This window comes from Typopeltis vanoorti, chromosome 21, assembly GCF_054136105.1.
Source record: "Typopeltis vanoorti isolate ZY-2024b chromosome 21, IOZ_Tvanoo_1.0, whole genome shotgun sequence".
NCBI lineage: Eukaryota > Metazoa > Arthropoda > Arachnida > Uropygi > Thelyphonidae > Typopeltis > Typopeltis vanoorti.
Window position 1 is genome coordinate 51,880,498 of NC_143569.1, and position 23,161 is coordinate 51,903,658.

The following is a 23,161-nucleotide window of genomic DNA, read 5'->3' on the forward strand; positions in this document are numbered from 1 at the left end:
ATTGATCTTCATTACTCCGGCACCCCACTGTAATCAACATCTGTGTTTTCACCTTCGCTGATAACATCGCTCCATAGTGCTGACGTTCTCGCACACAAGAAAGCCTTATCGGCTCCAACAACGATCGGTGATTTCTAGTCCTTCCCCGTTCCCCACTGTTCACTTCCCCCGCTTCACAATCTAGGAATATCAAAAATCGCCTGCGAAGACCATCGTGATTGCAGGCAAGTTCCAATCTCACCCGCAATGGCGCTGTAAACGTCTAATAAAAAAAGTTTCATTTATAGGTATGTGCTATGTTATTAGCATTTTTGAATGTATTTTAAAAATTCAAATGTCTAATTATTATTTACCAGCATGACGACGATTTTGATAAACCGTATAAATCATGAAAAGTGTTGAATGACGTCACTTCCGTCTTAAACAAACTAACAAACAAAACTTTTTTATAGATATGGAGAGATTAGCTCAACAATCCGTTTAAAATACTGAAAATTTTAAATGAAACACAGTTCTTTTAAGCTGTTTTTTTTTTCAAGTATTTATTTTCTGATTTATGTTTATTTTTATGTAACTTCCACCCACGAAAGGTTAAAGATTTATCGTACATTAATATCGTGGGTGAGCTAAGGAGTTTTTCTATTTTTTTCTATTTTTACTTTTATTTATTTTTGCATACTCCGAAAGCCCTGTTCTATGAAATTCATCTCCTACCTAATCACAAACATTCACGCCTATGGCGAGATTCAAACCTACAGTCTAGTAGTCGGAGAACGGATACGATACTAGGTCAACTAGGCAGACAAAATTGAATTTCACATTATATTAAAATATCATGCGAACAATGATCGATTAAAATTTTATTTCAATTAAAAATATTTTAATTATTTTGTTTGTTGTTTCTAATTATAAAATATTACACAATTTAGAAAAAAAAACGCCATCCAGATATTTTTAAAATCTATAGTTTCGAATTAATTTAAACACCATTCTGTTTTTTGTATAAGTTTCATAAATTAGCTTTAGTTGAGATTTTTGGAAATGTGTAATTATGATGTATATAGTTATGATAATTATGATGTACATTGCTATGATTACATTTACTTTAGGTGATATACATTTACGTAGTATTTTTTAAATAATGCTGTATTTAAAAAAAATGCAAAGCTTATTAATGTATTATTATTAGCATATTGTAATAATTTATTTTAAAATCATAACACTGAATTTAAACAGAAAAACTGATCTCTTTAGAATACCTGTAGTTTTATTAAAATTTATTTACTGAGTACCCTTTTTTGTATAATTATGATAAATTAACTTTAGCTAATTATTAGTAGTAAAATGTTATTCAGAAATGCTTGTTATATTCACTCGTTTATCATAATTGCACGAAGACTCTTCATTACGGAAAAATCAGTAATTTATCATAATTATACAAAAATGAAAGGTAGTACGTAAATAAATTATAATTAAACTCTCGATTTCAGTATTTTTCTCGGGATTTTTTTTTTAATTCAGTAATTTATTATAATTCAATTGGGAAGTTAACTAAATGATGGCAAAGAAGTTAAAAAAAAAGTAAATAAATAAATAAAACGTGTATATTGACGTTTTGGTTGGATTCTCGATCTCCAATGTTTTGTACAAATATATAAATTAGCTGGAAATTAGGGAACTTTTATAGTTGTCAAATGCAATTAAAATCCGTTTGTGTTTAATAACAGATATTATTTGCACAATTATAATAAATTAACACATATTAGCTTGTTTTTATTCTACGATAAGGTCAAAAAGTGCTTCTTTTGTCTTAAGATAAGATAGTATGACCGAAAAAAAACCAAAAAAAACTGATCTATTCTTCTCGACTTTTAACCGTATTTATATAAAGAAACATCAAAATAAAATAATGAAATTCAAACACGTCAATTTGATGAATCATAATGAAATAAATTGGTGGCGAAAAAAATTCAGAATGAGTGCAGGTTAAACTGTAATCAAATAAAATTAATGAGTCTTGCTTTGGCAAGTTAAAAGATTTTTCATAGAAATTTTTAAAATAAATAATGGAAAGATATGTCACTTTCATAAGTGGTAAAAAAAGAAGAAAACAGAAAAATTAATGATGTTAAATATGTCTGTTTCATAAGTGGTAATGTAAAAGGAAAGATGTCTAACAATAATAATGATTCGCTCTTTCGCGAGACAGTTCACGTGAGCTAATAACGAATCATCTCGCAAAATTCTTGGCAGACGACACAAAAAATATGGTTATAACGAATGGCGGTGAAGATAAGAATTATATGAATGAAACAATGTGCAGAACTGACAACGCTAATTTCCCTAGCGGCCAGAACTCTTTCGCTTGAGCTTAGATAAAGAAGGGGAGAGATCTTTTCTAATTCCTTAATTACAGGGTCAAGGGAATTCATGCGATCTCTGACAGAAGAAAAGAGACTTGAAACACGAAAGCCGCGGGGATGTAACGCAGAAAAAAAACTCCATAAAACAAATAAAAATACATAAAAATAAGGTGTAAGAATGTGGCAAGGTTAAAATGGAGTTATGGTGGTAAAATGGGTTCTTTTTTTTTATTGTTGAATAGATAAAGGTTGGCAGTTTTTATGGTGGTAATTTGATTATCTCGACACAAATAACTCGGAGTGTTGGGATAAATTAAGCATACAAAGATTGTTTAAAGAGAATAGCATTAAAAATACAGTGCACTGTATGTTGTCAATAACCTATCTATGGTTACTTAAAAAAATAAAATTCTTCACTTGAAGAATATAGACAACAAATTCCCAAGAGCATATTTTTTGTCCATAGACACGTTTTTCTGATCTTTAAAAAAATTCTATACAATGTCCTTGATATACATCGTATACATATTCTTTTTGTATCTCTGTGTACGCAAATGTGGAAAAAACTCGAAATATTTTAGCCTACAGGAATACTTTCTTTCTTCTTCCTTTGACACATTTTCTTCAAGCTAAGAATACATCGCGTTCATTCCAGCTAGTCACGTGGTGTCAATGATGTAATATCACCTTGAAAAGTCGCCAGATGTCAAGTTAAGCGGTGCGTATCTCCTGCTTACAGTGCAACCAATTGTTGGTATTTTGAGTTTTAGCGTAATCTGTAGGCTATTTACATTTTCTTTTTCCCTCATTAGGAGTTTTTTTTAAATTATTTTTATATTTTTAAGGACTGGTATATTCTTTGTGCAGAATTACGAACAATATATTATACACGCCATGCCATTACTATGTTCTCTGATTGAATTACAAGATATTGTCTTTACAATGCTTGAAAGTCAATTGTTATCTATGGCTAAATGCTAAAATTTTTTCTTATACAAATTATAGTTCAACTGGCACATTAAATTAATATATACATACAGGGATACTACAGATAGTTTTTTTTTTATTTTTAACAGAATATAGAGCCAAATTGAACTCAAATATAATAAGGATATTAAGGATCCATTATTTTTTTATAGACAAATAAAATAAAACTTAAGAATTTTCCAATTTTATCAGCGTTTATTATAATATAACCTTAGCATAGGAGTTGCCTTGGTTTTCGCTACTTAAAAGACAGAAATCCCGTATATTCGTCTTTTATTAGTCTACGATTAGGGTTTTTGAACTTGATAGATGTTTCGAACTGTTAACTCTCATTAGCGACTAGGTAGAAATCTGATCTCCTGGGACTCCTGAACAGAGTCTGTATCTTTTAAGTAGTACAACCTATGCCAACTCTTATAACGTTGGTTATATTTTCACAAACGCTATGATAAAATTCGAAACATTTTTTGTTTCATTTTATTTGGCTATAAAAAGATGATGGATCTTTAATATTCTACCTACTATGTTGTTTGTTTTTTAAAAAATATTTTTAACAATAGAAAATTTTTTAGCAAACAGTCCTATGAATTCTCTTATTGAGTGAACTAAGTGAAGCTTGTATATTATAAAGCTGAACAGAAAGAGAGACGCACGCCTGGGTTTTGAGATCATTAGCCAACTGACAATATTCAAGTACCCCAGTTTTCCGGATATGATGAGATGATCATAAATATGAGAAGATATATTTAAAATTCATTTAAAAATATAGAAATAATATTATCGTTAGTAATTAAAGATATTAAACAAAATAGATAAATTCTAATGATAATAAATAGTTTTTAAATTAATAATCGAATTGCAAATTAAATAAATTATTGAATTAATTCTAAAAGTAAATAATATTTTTTAATTTAAATAAAAAATGTATACAATTATTTAATACACTTTTAATTATAAATCGTAAAAATAATATAAGGAAGTCTACCTGAGGGTTCTTTGATTATTTTAATTTCCTTTCCTATTTGAAAATTTAGGCCATGCTTGTTGGGGCTGGGGAATTACCCTTGGAAGATAATGGATGGCAATGCTGTACCAATGAAGTTTAACTGAGACTGGCTGTTGCTGTTGCCCCCTGGGGCGCAGAGATTCGAGAGATTGAGTCGCTCTCTTAGGGTTTTGCCTTAAGGGAGCAGTTTGAGTCTCCGGGGGAAAGTGTTCTCCTTCTCCGACACGGCCCGCTGAGGGGCTTTGTCGGTGAATGCTTTTCTTCGGAATATGAACGGTTCTGCTCGGTGGTGGCGTGTAGGTGGAAGGCCATCACTGAGTGGAACCAACGCTGAGATGAACGGTCTTTCGCCCACGATTTTGAGGCCTAGGGATCGTCCGAATTTTTAGAGACGGCTTTACCTTTAAATATGGCAATGCTTGTTGCTTGAAAGCAATTTCGAAGAGTACTCCCCCCCCCCTTTTTTTTTCTAATGCTGAAAGAAAATCCCTAAATAATTTTTCGTAATTCAGCCAAATGATACCTACTTTACAGTTATTATCATTAAATGACACTTAAATCCATTTTAGATTTCTTTCGATCTGTTCGATTTTTTTTTATCAAATAGAGGGAGCTACTTGGTATTACATAATTAATGAATTTTTAGATTGCATTGTTATCACTGTTTTTTTTTTTTTATCGTATCGTAATCTATCAGTATTTCTATGTTTCACTCAAACCATTCCGCCTTTCTGGTCTTTGTTGGCTACCTTACATCAAAGCTCGCACTTACTAGGACAAGCTTCATTTAGTGAATGTTCGAGAATCGTGTCTTTTTTTTTTTTTTTCCCGCAAACGACTAAGTCTCTTGTCTTGTGTGGATGTCGACTTTATCCCACTCCATCGTTCTTTACTTGACCTACTTCAAGAAGGCATCGTTCTCGAGTTTTTTTTTTTTTTTTTTTTTTTTGTGAATTGCGTCAGGCTACCAGCTTCTTTCTAGCACTTACATTACAAAACACAGTGACGTCATTCTATAGTGACTCATAGAAACGTAAAAAGATCAGTTGACACATCGCTTTCTCTCCCCCATCCCTTCTTTGCGAGACGATTCACACTGACAAGTACTTTGGAAGAATTTCTTTGATGGATCCTCCTTAAGAAGTTTTCATGTTACTTTGAGTGATTGCTTTAAAACTTCTCCTGACGAAAGACATTTACATTCTGTCTATTTCTTTTTTTTTTTTTTCTTTCTTTCATTTACATTTTTATCAAACTCTGAAAGCTGTTCCATTGTGACAAACTTGGGATGAGTCCAATTGCTTTCTTACATCGTAAATATTTCACATGCTTTGGTTTCGTATTTCTCGGCTCATGTTCAGAGCGGTTACTTTGTAATGGAAGAAGTAATAATAATAAAAAAAAAAGTAATGAATGAAATGCTCTTTTCTAATGGTTCCCAGTACTGTGTGTTTATATATAGCACGTTCATAGAAACACTGAAACAAAGATAATGAGACTTGGTTGGTTTTAAGGCCAAATGTATTGAAATTATTTCCTATTGTATGAATTTAAACATAGGCGCATCTATATCCATTACTATGAGTTTGCATGATTAAAAAAAAAAAAAAAAATAGAACAATAAATATAGTTTCAACTCTTCCCGCCAGGTGGCACTCGTACTAGACGCTTATTTCATACTGGATGTTGGATGTTTGCATATTTCTGAGGGGAAAATATGTTCAGTAGAGGGCGTTCTTATAAATTGCCTTTTTTTTTTTTCTTTGAGTTATCATGATAAACTGGAATCTAAAGTTTTTTTTCTGTTTTTTCCATTTTAGAAATTCTTATATTAGTCCTAAAGTTAAGTTATACAGTTGCGACTTGGCAAAAAATCAACTTTTTTTTTCTCTATTTAATTTTTGAGTGTGGTGGTTTGATGGTAGGGTCATGAAGGTTTAGCTGATATCAGGAAACTAGGCTAAAGTGCAAAGAAATAAATTGAGGTCAGCGACATGGTATTGATGTTGTTCAATCAATTACATACGATAAAATAAAATTTAAAGCTTGGTTTTTTTTTTAATATTTTTTTTTAGAATTTTATGTAAATATTTACCACAGTGACTGAGGCTTAAAATGCAAACATATTAAATGATGGAATAAATGACAACAAATTACAAAAATTAATAAATAAACTAGTATTATCAGTATTAGTTAAAGTGGTTTAAAACTTACGTTTGCACTTTTCATTGCATAACACACTAAAAAAATTTGTAAATGATCGTTCAATATAATGTTAAATATTTTATTTAAATCATTTTATTTAGAATTTACAAAGTATTAAATGTCATTAGCATGTGTATTCTTAATAAAATAAAATCTGAGAACAAGGATGAAGTCCTTGACAAGCATAATATTGGCCTAAATTTGGATGGCAAATTGTGATTAGCATACGTATTAAGAGAAGATCAGAGGATAGAGATTAAGGTCAAAACAGGCATGAAATTGGCCTAAATTTGATGGTAATTTCAGACTGAAACATCAACTTAGATGACGAAATTTTAAGTCATTTTGTTTTTAAATGCAAGAGAATGTCAGAGATTAAAGGGTTAAGATCAGAAAATAGCTTACCAAGTTGAACTAAATTTTCAAAAAAAAAAAAAAAAAAAGGATAATTTATTTTATTTCTGACCACTAAAAATTATTCTTAATTGTTTATATTTAATTTTGCAATAATCGTTAAAAGTAAAATTGCTTCCACTTTGCGTTACATTCCGTAAAATAATAGTTAATTATAATAACAAGTAAATAAAATGGATCGCTAGAACTGATGAAAATAAAATTAAAATAATAATTTTACTTTCATTTCATTAATAACTTTTATATAAATTATTATATAAATTAACAGTACCACACTTTCTTCTGTAATCCCAGAACATTTGGGAAAGACTTCAAAAAGGGCATGATTGTTAGTTTTAGCCATAAGTTGTTGTTTAAATGACTTGTGCTGTGAACTGAGTCTTACAAACTGCAAATGTCTATCGCTACGGACGGCAGAGGAAGGGAAAGTACAAAGTTGGAGTGTAATATACTTCACCTCCCAAAAGGAAAACAAATTGTCTTCTGGTCTTTCACTTCCTTTCACATGCTATGTTTTCTTTTGCATCGCCTTACTTTCTTTTTATTGTATTTTCTTCTGCTAAATCGTAGCTTTTGCCGTAGTCTTATGTTCGAAGCTATTTCGAGGTTCCACTTGAAGTGCCACAGCTGTAGGTTCCCATCACCTACTGATCGCATACACACCCCCTACCAATCCCTGCCAAACATTATTGGATTTTAAATGGGTTGTTTCTTCTTTTTTTTTCTCTCTTTATTGCGTTACTTTTCCAAATAGTTTACGGTCTGAAGACTCTCTCACTTTGGGCTGTCTAGCGAAAGAGAAGAAACTACCCATGGTGAAGGAATTCATTTTTTATTATGCTTTTTTATTGGCACGATAGAAAGAGTCAAATAAAAGGCTCTGTTTACCAGTAATTAACGGTAGCGAATTATAACTCAACAAGTATTGTAGGATTTTGCAAACATGCGTACTTTTGAAACTGACGTTTCCTAGGCAATGGGTTACCCTTAGCAACGAAGCAGGCCAACGAGAAATCTATTTGTGAATATGAAACAGCCATTGATATAACGCAGAAGAATGTGGACTTCGTCGATTTTTTTTTTCTTAAAGATTTCGCTGTACTTTATTTTTTTCTTTCTAAGAAAAGAAACTAAAAACACTTCACTGTCGGAAAGGAACACCATCCATTATCCTTACAGGAATGATAACCAGAGAGGAAATAATCCCTAAGAACAATACCCTTAATCTTTGTCTAGTAGATGCATTATTCACAGACGTAAATTGTTCGCCTGCTATACAATATATACTTGTTTTATTTTAAACAATCACATGAATGGACGATAGGGGGAGCTGGATGTGTGTCCGAAGAGCATCAGTAAAACAGGAAAAGCACTCAGAATGAAAGCGATTATTCGATTTCACGGACCGACGCAAAGGAATTTGAGCACACTAAAATGACATAATAAATGTAGGCATTCCTATTGTGAAGCCATGCAAAAGGGAGAGTAGTCAGTGATGGAGAACAAACATAAGCTAATACAAGCGATAGTGAACGTTCTGTATACATACTTTTTTCATAGCCATCTGTAAATTTTATTGTTACTAAACAACGCCGTAAGAGAGCGCTGCAGTCGTATTTATTTTCCACACTCAAATTCGTCATTTGGATTTGAATGTTTATTTGAATTACGTATGCTCAAGTAAACGACACTAGAGGGCGCTAACGTATTCTTTTAGCTTCTTTCAATAAAACAGGAAAGGCAGCTTTTTTCACGTATTACACCCTAAATTCAAAGCCTCATAAATATTTTTTAAAGTGTTGCTTCCTTATCCCACGCACCTCGTGGTTAGTACTTTTCTCCCACGTAAACCTTGACCTCGAGCTCCAATTAAGAACTTCCTCCCGAAGGTCAATATCGTTAAACGCTCTGGAGAGCAATTTCCAACATCATTCATTTTTCCTCTTACACTAATGAACGATGGATATTGCGAATACACTGGAGGTTGTTCTCCAATACTCGTTAATTTGTAAAACTAGATTCTTTGTTTGTTTTTATATCTGCTGGATGTCGGAGACATTACTTTCAATAAACTCGCGTATTCCCCTGAATATTTTTTTAAATTTAATTTTTACGCTTTCAATAGACTAATTCATGCCATTCTTTCTTAAGATAAAGGTAAATTTATCTTAAAATTTTAAATTTAAAAAAGACATTACAATATTGAGAATTTCAATAAATTTATTATTATTATTATTATTATTATTATTATTATTATTATTATTATTTACAAATAATAATAATAATAAAAATTAAAAATTAATTTCATTAATTTTAAATTATTAAAAGGGAACTTAACCTGTCTTGGACTGACGACACGTGAATGGATGGAATATTTGAAAAAGAAACCTAAATTGTACATATTACAGTCACATGTAGATGGCAACCTACGTTCTACGTTTTCCACATCATTTCTCTCAAAGATAGACAGATAAGTGAAGGCTTTCCGGAAGAATAGATCCTGCGCAGATGGTTACTTTATTTCAAAATTACTAATTGAAAAGCATAAAGAATTTTTTAAACCAGAAAAGCCTTTGACCTGTGTGTAAAATCAACTTTGAGAAACTCTCTGATGAAATACCAGATCAAATCACAGCAGCAGTCTGCAGTCTTTAAAGATATTACTTAACAGCAAAATCGGGAAGTATCAAAGTGGAAACCAAAAAAGTAGTGGCATGCGACAAGGCCACCATTTATCATCATTACTCTTTCACATATATATACCTCAGTGCCATTGCCAGACTGATATTTCATGGAAATATCCCATTACGAAGTAAAGGTCACCTTGACATATTAATAAAGATGAATTACAATATTCTACATGCCACTATTTATGCAATATTCTTATTTATTCCTGAAAAATTTAAAGCAACTATAAAAAAAAACCAAACCCATGGTCTTTCAAGGAAAATAACCAATTTGAATAAAATATGTATATTGAAAATGAAAATTATATATATTCTTGAGCAATTAGGCTGCTTTATTGGTCATGGTTATAGGCATTTGCATCCAAAATGCTGGACTATCTGAAGAAACTATCCTTATAATATTTTTCAGCTACTTCCTGAATTAATCAATCGATCTTTGGCATAATAAAATAGGGTTTTCCTCTAGGAACTCGGATTTTTTTAAAAAAATGACCGCAGAATTTTTATTTTTAGATATAATACACACTTATTAGGATTTCGACCACTAGATGGCAGTGCTTGCCTGCCATAATCTTTGTCCTGAAAGTTTTGATTCACTGATAGCCTTGCGCTCTGTTGCTAGTGATAGTTGAAAAGAGGCCCATCGATCTTCAAAATAGGGTCTGCTCGCTTTGGGAATAAAAGGCGTTAGGTTTTTTTTTTTTTAAATTCATTAATCTATGTCTTTCAATAGGTCAATGGCATTGTAAACTCAGGGAATAAAATTTAATCAGTTTATTTTCAGCGAAATGATTCCCCTGAGCATTTGAAAGATAACATTACTAGGGTGAAGCAATGGAAAACATTACCTGAATGCAACAAAGTAAACAAGACTTACAAACACCGAATACCCTCTGTGGGATAAAAAAGCTAATGGGTTGATATTCAGCTGATAAATTAAAAAGATAGAGAGTAAAAGTAATTTTTTGGCTTTTAACCGCAAATAGTTTATTCTTGTGGGTTTTGTGAAGGGCAAACTAAAAGAAAAATCGGATCAATGAAATTATAGCTTGATGGGGATGAACTTTTCCACTGACACACTTTTCACAATAGAAATGCAAACAGCAAATGTGCGTTGATTAATTATCAGAACAAATAAACCACTTTTTTTATAGGTTAGAATTTTCCGATTAATTATCTCCTACATATGCAACGAGTTGGACTAAGGGGAGAAAAACACACACTAAATTTCCATTAAAAAAAGGATACACTTCACTCGTATTTTATTTGCACAGAGCTTAGCATTTCCTTAATTGAGTGAACCAATTATATTGGTTGCTATAGCAGTGGGATATTTGTTCAATTTGTTCCAGTTGTAACTGAAATCACCGGTGTTTGTTTTGTCTAACTTAATTTCAATTTACACTAATGCAATCTTTTTTCCCCCTCTGGAAAATAGTATACGTAAGAGCGCGTGAGCATGCAAATAGTTTTTTTCCCCTCCTGTTTTAGATAACGGGATTTCGGTGAAAGTTTTTTTTTTTTTTTTGTACAATGAAGGATTTCCTCTGGAGTGAACAAAGAAGTTTAAAATACTTTACGATCCGCAAGAGTATTACAACCCCCTCCCCCAAACACACACTCATGATCCAAAAGATTATGATCACTCAGCCTGCTTCCGGCCAACTAGACTGCACAGTTGGCCGGAAACAGGTTGGTGGTGGCAGTATCTTTGTGTGTGCATTGTTCTCTGGGACATCAGCGGGTTCTTTCATCCATACCGAACATATCTTGATCGCTGATTCGTACTTAGGGATTGTTTCGGATTACATATTGTCCTACATATTGAAAATTGTGAGACGATGGATATAGACTCTTCCAGCAAGACAACGTTCTCTATCACAAGGCTCTCATTGTGCAATTCGAAGAGTATATTCGAACATTCTATTTGCAATCTTGACCGCATAATTCTCTTGATTTGAATTCCAACGAGCAGTTTACTACATTTTTTTTTTTTTTTTAAATCTCAACATCGTTCGAATCCCATATAGGAGGGCTTTCTTTAAGGGTTATTTCATATGGAGGCGATAGGATTTTCTCTTCTGGAAATCCTGGGTTTTTTCAGGTTTTTCATTCTGCAACCAGGTAAACCGGCTAGGACAACACGCAATTTGCACACTAAAATATACATTCAAGCATCAGACTAACCCCATTATTCTAAAATTATGCTTATAAAGGCCAATCTGGTCAGGTCATGGACTTTAAAAGGCTTTTAATTGTCGAGGATAATAATAATAATAATAATAATAATAATAATAATAATAATAATAATAATAATTTATTATTATTATTTTTATATTATTTCTCAGATAAATTACATACATTATGTGAACACATAATGCATAACAATTATGCATAACAAATACTTTCTCGTACTTAAAGTTTTTTTTTAAAATAATAATAATAATAACTGCTTACAACATATATTATTATAATATTCATAATGATGATTATTACAGATGTTTCTTTGCAATATTACACTATATATATACAATATCAATGGATATAATCACTCTATATTGCATACTTTTGTTACAGTTATTACATTTTTTGATTACATATGATACATTACTTACATTTGTTTACATATGATACATACATTACATACATTGGTTTACATGTGATACGTACATTACATGCATTTGGTTACATACTAATTTCTCTGCTTTCATCCTCGAAGCTTATATGTAAGCTTATCTGAGGATGACACCAGTTGGTTATTATTCATTGTTTTTTTGTAATAATAATAATAATAATAATGCGCAGATTGAACTGCCCACTCAGTCTCCGAAAAAGTTAGGTAGGGCTAAAATGGCCTTGCCTACTCCCTATAAGGGAATAAAAACATTAGCTTATTATTATTATTATTATTATTATTATTATTATTATTATTATTATTATTATCTGATACTGCAATCCTATATCGAAATTGTAATTGTCCTCAAAATTCAAAAGGAACATCAACCTCAATTCTGTCCAAACTTATGAAATTGAAGTATAAAAAATAATCCTCTCCCCCACAAATTTACTTATTTAAGACAGAAGACACCATTTAGCATTAACATCCTTTTTATTATTCTCAAAGCATATTTAAAATACCGTCATAATTACAGATTTCATTATCAGCTAATAAGTAATTGTCTCTTTATGAATATTTGTAAATAAATATATAAATTATTTTAAAACTATTAAAATTATACTTAATTTAAACCATATAATTCAGAATTAATTTATTTGCAACACAAAATGTATATTTTAACATAAAAGAAATGAAGTTGATTAATAATAATTCATGTTTTCTAGTAGAGGTTCGGTGTAGTGGTTGAGACAGTTGTATCAGTTGAGACAGTTGTAAGTGTCCTCCCGTGATGAGTCTTCGGACTCCTTGGAGGCGTCAGGAATAATAATAATGTTTAATGTGTTTGATACCCGAATGGCCGTCAATATATACAGTACTTAACAGAACTGTAGTGTTTATAAGGAAAACGGTATAGATAAATACCGATGAATCGCCTTTAGCTTACGTAATGCGCAGTATATGGTAGTCCTTGACCCAGTCCAGTATTCTGGTTTCTCTCCAGGAAGGGTCTACTAGCTTAAACTCTTTAAAATCTTTGTATATTTATTGCGCTCGATCCCAAGTCCATAAATATTGAATTAGAAAACTATACGTGGAATTTATTTAAATAAATATGTACAGACGATATCGAAATCCGTTGGCTATTCTTCCAGGTTACCATGGTGACAAAGCAACTAGTGATTTATTTTTTATTTTTTGTTACTTTTTTGGCTAATTTCAGACTGGCAGACGAAAAAGTGTGAAAGTAGGAAATATTTACAACAAATTCACACCAGGGGCTTTATCTGATGTCACCTCTAAACATGAAGCCGCGTGCGACTGAATAAAAAAAAAAAAAAGCGAACAAAAGACATGACTGTTTACTTTTGTCTGAAAAACCTACTCTCCGTTTTAAATGTGCGGATAAACACATACTCGTATAGAGATGTACGGTGTGCAAGGCACGTTTTCCCGTAACCACTTTCTACGACTCACGCACTCATTACTCGGAGGCCATAACGTAATCACCGTACAGCCATCAAAAACAAGGACTTGTTCGTCATAGGTCAGAGAAGTGCGCTTGCGCACATCACATCGTACGATGTGTAAACGAACGGGAAGCTGTAGTTGACGGTGTGAGTGTGTGGAGGTGGCAATACTAGCACGGGGGATTTCTTTTTCTTTTTCTTTTTTTTCTTTCTTTCTTCATGTGTGTGCTTCTGGTGAATCTATCGACCCAACAGGAGGGTTGTCAATAGTCCTTTTACAGCTAGGAAAGATATCTGTGTGCAACTCGATCTTTACGTCCGCTAATGTTCATTGTTTCGTGTCGGTTTGCGTACGAAGACGCCGGGGAAGTCCGGTCAACGACTGGATATTGTTGAGCGGTAAGCAAGGTGGAAACGCTATAAGCTGCCGCCACATGGCGAAGTGCAACTTTGTTGTGGTCGTATGCTGATCAATCATTATCAATGCTGGGCGCCATGGGAAAGGAACAAGAATTGATCCATGCTATAAAATCAGAGGATATCCAAGCATTAACGCGTCTTCTAGCCAAAAATAAACCTTCAAAACCAAGTGAGTACAAAGTCCGATTTTGTAGCACGCTATTGTGTGATTATGTCTTGACACTCGACCTAAAAAACAGATAGGCAAACCAAACTTTCTTATCTTAATCACGTATAAGCAACAGTGCTGTTTTAATGAAATGTCATATAAGGTTTCAGGTATAAAACGCTTTAATTGGCTTCTTCTGTCAGTTAATTTATATCAGTTTAGCTTTATACATGTTTCAAATAACTTGATATGCCTATATCGCAACGTGCTGTTTATAATACTTTTCAAAGTTACGAATGAATTATTTTACTAAATTAACACAGTAGATATATGTGAAATGAAATAGTTGATTATAAAATTTGATACTGATTTTGCTATCACGGATATTTTATACAATTTATTATAATACGTGACTGCTAAGTGACAAATATATATGCGAAAAACAGTTACGCTAAGCCTAAACATGACAAACAATTACGTTAAGCCTAATTTGATAATTATCGACTTCCATAACAACTGATTTTTTGTTGGCGGTTTATTTTCGTATTTGTAAGTTTAGTCAATGTGTAAAGTTTATATACAGTATTTGTGCAACAGTTATTCAGACTAGTTTTAAAAGGTTTATTCATATTTGTGCTTTGAGGATTTTCATTTAAATTGCTTAAAAAACATCGAATGGTATAGCAGTATATACTGCGGATTTCCGTTTCTATTTGTAGAAAGCAGCTATAGTGGAAGGAGGCGACATTCTTATGAATGTTTTTTTTTATATATATATTATGAATAGTGATTATGTTGTCAGTGATAACATTTCGAAAACTTCCTCAAAGCTATTGTGTGAAATGAGTATGTGACGCCTATAAATGTCAGCGTTCCTAGAACTTTTATTTTTTTAAAATTTTGCTTTTGTTATCTTAAACAGGTTTGGTTTTCTTTCTGGTATACATTTACACTTTATTTTTCTAAATTCCTTTATAATACAAACAAAAATATACATTTTTGTCTATAAAAAGATGCTGGATCTTTAATATATTCTTTAAATATTGGTTTACAGATTTTCTATCTCAATCGGTGCTTTTAAAAATCAGTTCGGTTAAATTAAACATTTATTATCTTTGGTAAATATTCTTTTCATAATAATGTATATAAAAGAAATCGATATATAGACTAAAATAATATTTCTTTTTTAAACCTTTAATTAATTTTAAATCTTATATATAAAATATCTTGATTTATTATGAATACTATTACACAAGTTAACTTAAAATCAACTGTACTTAATTATAAAATTTTGCTTTTAAACCTTTAACGACATTTATACCATTTTTTTTTTCTTATATGTTAATTTTTGTTCTGGCAAAAGGAGGCGCAAATAGAATTCGCGAGAACACGTGTTAAATGAACAAAAGCTTTGCATGCGCTTTCACGGAGAATTTTTGAATTGGTAAATAGCTGGCCAGTGCATTATATATCAAATGCTGAGTCCCGGATTTATTTATTCAATGTAGTAACGCCCCCCCCCTTCTTCTGTTTGTATTGCACCAAAATAAAACTCGAGATATGTACTCGATTCATTTCCCCCCCCCCTCCCCTATTTCAATTGAAATTTTTATTATTATTTTTTTTTTTTTTTACTATGCGGAACTTTTGTCCTAAAAACTTATTTCTTCACCGCACACTTATACACACCTATATAGAATTCTCTCTGCAAGTAACACGCGTGTTAGAATTCGATTTTCATATCTGTCTTGTACCACGCAGTTTGGAAGTATGGGAGATGGGTGGGGGGGGGAGAACAAACCACGGTGAACACGTAGTGGTATTTTTGAAGGATGCTAGCAAGATATATTGGATTTTTGATACAGTAGAAATTTTAAATATTTAAAATAAATTTGGGAGAAAAATACCGTATTGGCTTAACACAAAGACGTATTTTATCGGGAAAAAAAAAAGAACTCATTATGTTGAAGTGTTACCTAGGAAATGACATCGCGTGACTCGCTATTATCGAACTGAAGCTCCGAAACATCCTCTGAAGAATCAATTAAATGTTTTCGTCGATTTTATCTTAATGTATTTTTATATCACACTAAGAATTCTAACCGTGCTTTTAAATGAATAAAATTTAATGAGATTAATGACAGTTTTAAAAATGTAAATCAGGCCTCTTTCACACATTGAAAGAAGTGCATTTTTGCAAGTCGATTTTTGTGCATGCAAGAGTTCCTAATATCTCTGCGCTTCTACAGACTTATCGATGCGATAGAATATGTCAATAGGAATCAATTTTTGGCGTGTTTTGCTGATTTAACTTTCAAACAATTTTTTTCCCTCTTTTCTGAAGGAAGTATGGCAGCCTGCTTACGTTATTACATTTCGATTTCATTACTAGTTATGAATTTATATTTAAATACACTTAGACTAGTATATTGAAATAATTAAAAATGTCTTGATAAATATATAATAGATTTAAATACGTAATGAAATATTAAATAATATAACAAATAAAAACCTTAATCTTATATTCAAATCGACTTACATGTAATATAACCAATGTAATCTTTTGCAGATTAGGAAATTTGTATGGTGTTGACATATGATTTTAAAGTAATGAAATCTCGTCGTGTAGACTTGAAAGATCAGAATGGCGTCCAAATGGCTAAGTTTGGGTGCCCACTGACCTTGGGGTTGTTTCTTCGCGTTTAAATCGTCCATTACACTTTCTAAGTGCTAGTGTCTGCTGACCTTGAGAATTTGGGGTGGGGGGGGTAAGTATGATGGGAGGAAGTTAGAAGGACAAGAGTATTGAATGGCCGTAATCATTTCTTGTAAGCTTAGTCTGACCATACGGAATCCATCGTAGAGAATCACGATTAAACTGGTTGGGTCAACGAGCTTTAATTTTTATTTTATTTTTCTTACGCTTGTAAGAATGTTTTTCTTTCTGTGCTAGAAAAAGTTGACTATTTTAAAACGTCATTGCCACAGTGCAACATGGATAGTATTACCAGATGTCCGTTAAGCGAATGTGTCCTTCATCTCTCCCACGTCCGGCCGTCTGGAATTTTTAATATAGTGATATTATCCAGCGCTTTATTATAATATTTATTTTATAATACAGTTATATATCTTCGTTATTATAAATATTGGCAAGATAAACTAAAAGCTCAGAGGTGGTTCAATGCGTTTTTTTAATATTTTTCTTCTCCCTTCTACGTATTAGGCCTACTGGCCTGTTATAGAGCTATCCTAAGCCTTTCTAAGTCTTAACCGTCCCGAGGTGACTAGCCAGCCCTATGCCTCTCGGTGTATTCTATGACTGTAGCTGTCATAGAATACACCGAGTCACGTGAACACGTTTGCCTGCTTGCGGGAGGAAAAACCCCACATAAACTGGGGAGAAAAACCCTGCTGTGTACACCCAGGACCGGCTAACTTGGCTATGACTGAGAAAGATCCTTGAGCTCCTCACCTCGGCGACGGGAATCGAACCCAGGAAACACCTTTCGCAGGCATATGATTGCGAAGCGTATAGCCACTAGGCTAACCGCGCGGACTTTTTAATATTTATTTATTATTTTTTTTATTTTACGGCTTTATTTTTTAAGTGGGACACTTAAGGTGAATGAGTAAGGAAAACCTGACGGATTTGATCAGGGGAATATACAATCAAAACAAAATCATGTCTCAGAGAAGTCAAAGTATTTTATATATAATAAGCGATGTTCAGTAATGCCCAGTAAAAGTATTTTGGCGCTAGCTAACTCATGTAGTGATTCCCTAAGGTAGCACTTATTTGTCTTTTTGTATTGAAGCTACGGAATTTCATCGTTGCGATAAACAAAACAGACTTATTAGAAAGAAACATCCAAGAAGAAAAGTGTCAGATTCATATATAATAATATTCAAAGAAATTTTGTAACATATATTATCTAAAGGAATGACATCAAAAACGTACTCTACATTAAATTAAATAGTAACATTATGTGATTAAAATTAAAAAACAAAACAAAAAACAGTAAGACCCACTCATTGCATAAAAAAAGAAATATTTTTCTCTGGCTGTTATTATATAAACTTGCACGACTTGACTCATCCATAGCTGAAGCAGTGAAGATGCTGCTGCTGCTCTTTGGTTGGAAAGAGCTAAGTTCGATTCTAATCAAGGACGCGAAGAACTTTTATAACGGTTTTACCATGGAAGGTAAGTTAACTGGTCTCAGACAGAGGTAGTAGGATTTTCTTCTCGGAAACTTGGGTATTTTATCCGCAAAACCTGCAGATCAGCCAAAAGAATACAATTGATTGATAACCATAGCACATTCGCCTCCATAGTCTTCATTGCTCGGGCGTAATTCAAAAGGGTAGGAGGAAGATGTGTGCACCTTGAGTCTCATATGGCACGGAGCTGGTTGCCTTCATCAGTAACTCGGCAATGAAAATTCAGCTACCCATATCGTTATATGGCGAGTTAGAGGTAGTGAAGCCATGAGTTCCCAGGGCACAGAGATAGCTGCAGTTATCGAAAGAAAAATATATAAAAATAAAATGTATTCAGTATCTATTGTTTCTGAGTGGGACATACACAGAGATGGAATGCTTTCTCTTTTATTATCTGTCTATTAACTTGGACACAAAAATCTCCTGGTCCTGATGGCATCTCTCCATTTGTTTCCAAACATTGTTTTGCATAGCTAACCTCTGCCCTGTATCGTTTCTACAATGTGTTATACATAACATGTACTTATCCCAATATATGGAGGCAATCTTATATCCAGGTTATTCCAAAATAAATAAATAAATAAATAAAAAGGAGATAGAAGTCTAGCGTCAAACTATCGACCAATTGCCAATACAATGGAGAAACTAATCAATAGCTGACTTCTCCACTATCTAGAGACCCCTCAATTAATCAGCGACCACCAGTTTGAATTCCGCCATTGATCCGCTGCTAACTTCTTGGCTTACTTCACTGGACATGTGGAATGAAAAGGGTTTGGCGAAACTTGTGCCCACTCTTGACGTTTCCAGAGCTTTTGATCGTGTCTAGCATCCAGACTTGCTAAGCACACTGCTGCCCTTTGGTCTACTCGCCACCTTCTGTAATTGGGTTGCCAACTTCCTCTCTGATCGTTTACTGCTTGTCCCGGTAGATGGCTCCCTCTCTACGTGCTTCACTACCAATGCAGGAGTACCTCAAGGCTCTGTTCTATCACCTAGTCTCCTTCTCATGTACATAAACGACCTAATCTCAATCACCACTAACCCTATCCACAGATTTACAGACGGTAATACTCTCCATTCATCGTACTCATTTGACAAACCACGCAGTGCACAGATATCCCAAGCATAGATCATCTACATCTGCTGTTTAAACACTGATCTACGTAACTATCCTTCAATGGAGCGAGGACAATCTGGTCACGTTCAATGCTACCAAAACACAGTCTTGCCTCTTATCGCTAAAGAAATCTCAGCTCGCATTTCCTTACTCTCAGTAATACACAAATCACCAGCTAAGACAAGCTCTCTGCTTGGACTAACATTCGCCTCCAGCCTCTTCTGGAACAAACACATCTCAAGAATAGCTTCTTCTTAGAATACTGCTCACATGTTTGGAGTGGAGCACCAAGAAATAGTTGACGTTATCCAGAAGAGAGCAGTTCGGCTCATAGACGATTCCTCTTACAGATTCACTTCAACTTCTATCTCACAGGCGTAGTGTTTCAGCACTGTCTATTCTCTACAGGTATTTCTATGGTTACTGCTCCAGTGAATTGGCAGCTATCATTCCTCCACTTTCTGTCGCACCTGTTAATACAAGAATAGCAGCTGTCCAGTACCCCTTTACTGTGCAACTGCAAATACATCGAAACTGCTTTTCTTCTTCTTTTTTCATGTCATCTGTCCACAGCCTACCGCAAGGCGTATATCCAGACAGCTACAAGTTAAAACTCTTCAAAAAAAAAAAAAAAAAGTCAATAAACTTCTATCTGACTGCGCACCCACTCCAGATCACTAATGTACTTATAGGTCTTTTGACCTCTCGTGTATGCAATCAAGAAAAAAAAAGAAAAGAAAAAAAAAGCTACTCGCTATATATAAAATTGTGGGTTTGTTTGTTGATTAAGTAAGATATATGACGTCATGCTTCCATAGAATGTACAAGACGATAGAAAATGACATTTTCCCATTAACCTGATGATTCCGCCCCCCCCCTCCTCTACAGGTTAACTGCGTATGTGTGCTAAAGATCAATTTTTTTCTTTCTCTCCCCCCCCCTTTTTTTAATTTTAAAATTTGGTAGTGTTTTTGTTAATTATCTGTAATTTGTCGAAGCTATCAAAATAAATTTATGTACTGTGTTTACATAAAAATGATTAAGAAGAGATAAAATTTGCTGTTTTAAAATTAGTCTTTTTTTTTTTTTTTTTTTTCCCCTGCACGAACACGCATTACATCCGTAGGTATGCACTTACGCTTTGGCTGGACTGATTTTGATGAAATTTCCTATTTTGGATATTTACAAAAATTTAGCGATCCGAACTTTGTCTTGAACCAAACCATTTTTACTGTCAAAATGATTTGAAAATAAACAAAACTATACGCTGCAAATGACCAGAAATAAATTCTGAACAGCAGTATATGTCAACCAGAGTCGACTAATTTAGTAGACTGCTCATTAGCACATAAAACCTGTTTGTTCTCTTAGTTTGTTTTATGATTACTGCGAGACAAATTAAATTTCGAAATATATTTTGTATTGATCATTGAATAAAGATTTTTAGAATGTAAGTGTTTTTTAATTGCTAAATATTTCACGTTTAAGGGTTTTTAAGTAAAAAAACAACAACAGCAAATACTTATATTCTGTTTTTGTATAACTTAAATTTGTATAACTTAAAAAAAAAAAAAAAAACATCTATCAACTGTTGTTATGTAAACCAGCCGAATTTGCCAGATAACGATACTTCCTCCTACCCGCTTAATGGGAAGATTTAGTCTATCATAGTTTCAATCTCTGTTGCTATGGTGATTTGCATGTTTCGATTATCATTTATTATAGCTCACTAATTACCTAATAATCGAAACATGCACAAATCTGTCAAATATCTTATTCTAAAATCAATGTGGTGATCATGTTCCGATGACCTGTTTCTTGGGGATGGTCGGACAATAATCATAATATCGGCTTCCACATTTTGCGACAAAGTTGTTGCTCTTTTTAAAGGCCTGTCTTTATTCTTCTTGTATTACTTTAATTTATATTTCTAAACAATCTCATTCATAAATCTTGCTTAAAGGTGTTTTATATCACGTGTAATTTGTCCTCCTATTCTTAATGCTTCCTCTTGTTGTTAGTAGATCTTTATCTTCTCCCCAGAAGTCTCCATATTTATTCCATATTTTCATGTATATTTTCCTCCAGCTGTAGAATTTTTTTTTTATTTCTCATTTCTTTCTCTGTTGTGTTCATTCAGTGCCACTTTCCGCATTTATATATTTTTTTATCCTTTTCTTTTCTTGAACTGGTTGAATGCTTTTTTCCCTGTTACTTTTTTGGATGTCATATTGGAATCATGTATTTATTTATTTATTTTTTTCTTTTGGGCTACCCTGTTTTCTTTGTCTTAATCCCCCCCCCCCCCACACACACACACATTCCGAAAAATCATAACATGAAGGTTGTCTTTTGCAATTGCAGCCTATGGTCGTTGTTTGGATCAACAGATTGTGTGCTCTTAGTACCTGGTATTGCTTCAGGTCAAGGGTGAAACGGAAAATAGTCGGCTGGCTGCACTTCCTACTCTTGAGTGCCTCCAGGTCACCTTCGCCATTTTTATTTTAAACACCACCATTCGTTCAGGTTACGCAAATTCAATTTTGCTCATCAGCTTGTAGACAGTTCCAGCAAAGATAAAATTTATATATCAAAACCAGTCGTATAATATGAAATAACTATTCATTTTATCGAATGCTTTCAGGCAGAAAAAAAAATGAATTTATTTGTTTCTTGATTGATTAACTGAACTAAATTTTAACATCATCGCTATCAACACACGCTCATCTGACTGATGTATTCGTGGGTATGTGTTGATAGCTGCACGCCTCGTTGCTCCAATTTTCTTGACATTTTGTGCACATGTTCATAATACTAGAGGTAACTGTATAGTCTTTAGTTGACATCGGTATTTAAGTCAGTTTTTTTTTTTTAAGAAAATAAAAACCAGACGCACTTCCGTTTACGTAGTTTTAACTTCTGAAATATTTTATTTTGAAGTCTTGTTTTATTAATTTTTTTTTAATCTTGGAAATCGGCTGGTTTTAAACGTTATTATGATTAGCTATTACTCTTATTACTGTTCTTGTGAAGGAGATATAAGAAAAATACTAGTATTTTTTTTTTAATTAAAATTTATCTTAACCTACCCAATGGTACTAATGTACTGGATGGAGATTTACGCCCTTTTGTTGGCCGGAGTCATCACCCAAAACACAAAAGTGTTCTGGTCTGACCCCCAGATGATACTACTACAATCAGTACAAATGTTTTCCGTTAGGTGGGGTAGGTTCTGATGGGTCATTCATTCTCCTTGAGCCTTAGAATTTACACAAGTACAGGACAAGCATCTCTCATTCTGACTTAAAAAAAAACTGCTACGCAATGAGTAGAAATCAGTGAAATGAAAAGGGAGATGTCATTTCACATAAATTATTTACAGCAGTTCTAGAATAAATTTTTAAAAATTTAGATTGGAAAAATAAAGATAGTAAATGGAAAAATTACTAAATCGTCTACGATTTTCAAAGACAGAGTTTTTTCTTAGGAAGCTCTGCAGAATTT

General features: G+C 33.0%; 1 protein-coding gene across 1 annotated transcript in view; it reads left to right on the forward strand.

Moving 5' to 3' along the window:
* Nucleotides 1-13,918: 13,918 nt before the first annotated feature.
* LOC150094852 (caskin-2-like) overlaps nt 13,919-23,161 on the forward strand; it is a 378,559-nt gene continuing 369,316 nt past the window's right edge. The window contains exon 1 of the mRNA XM_090411520.1: nt 13,919-14,337. Coding sequence (XP_090267646.1) covers nt 14,232-14,337 — 106 coding nt within the window. The 5' untranslated portion in view covers nt 13,919-14,231. The remainder of the gene's footprint in view (nt 14,338-23,161) is intronic.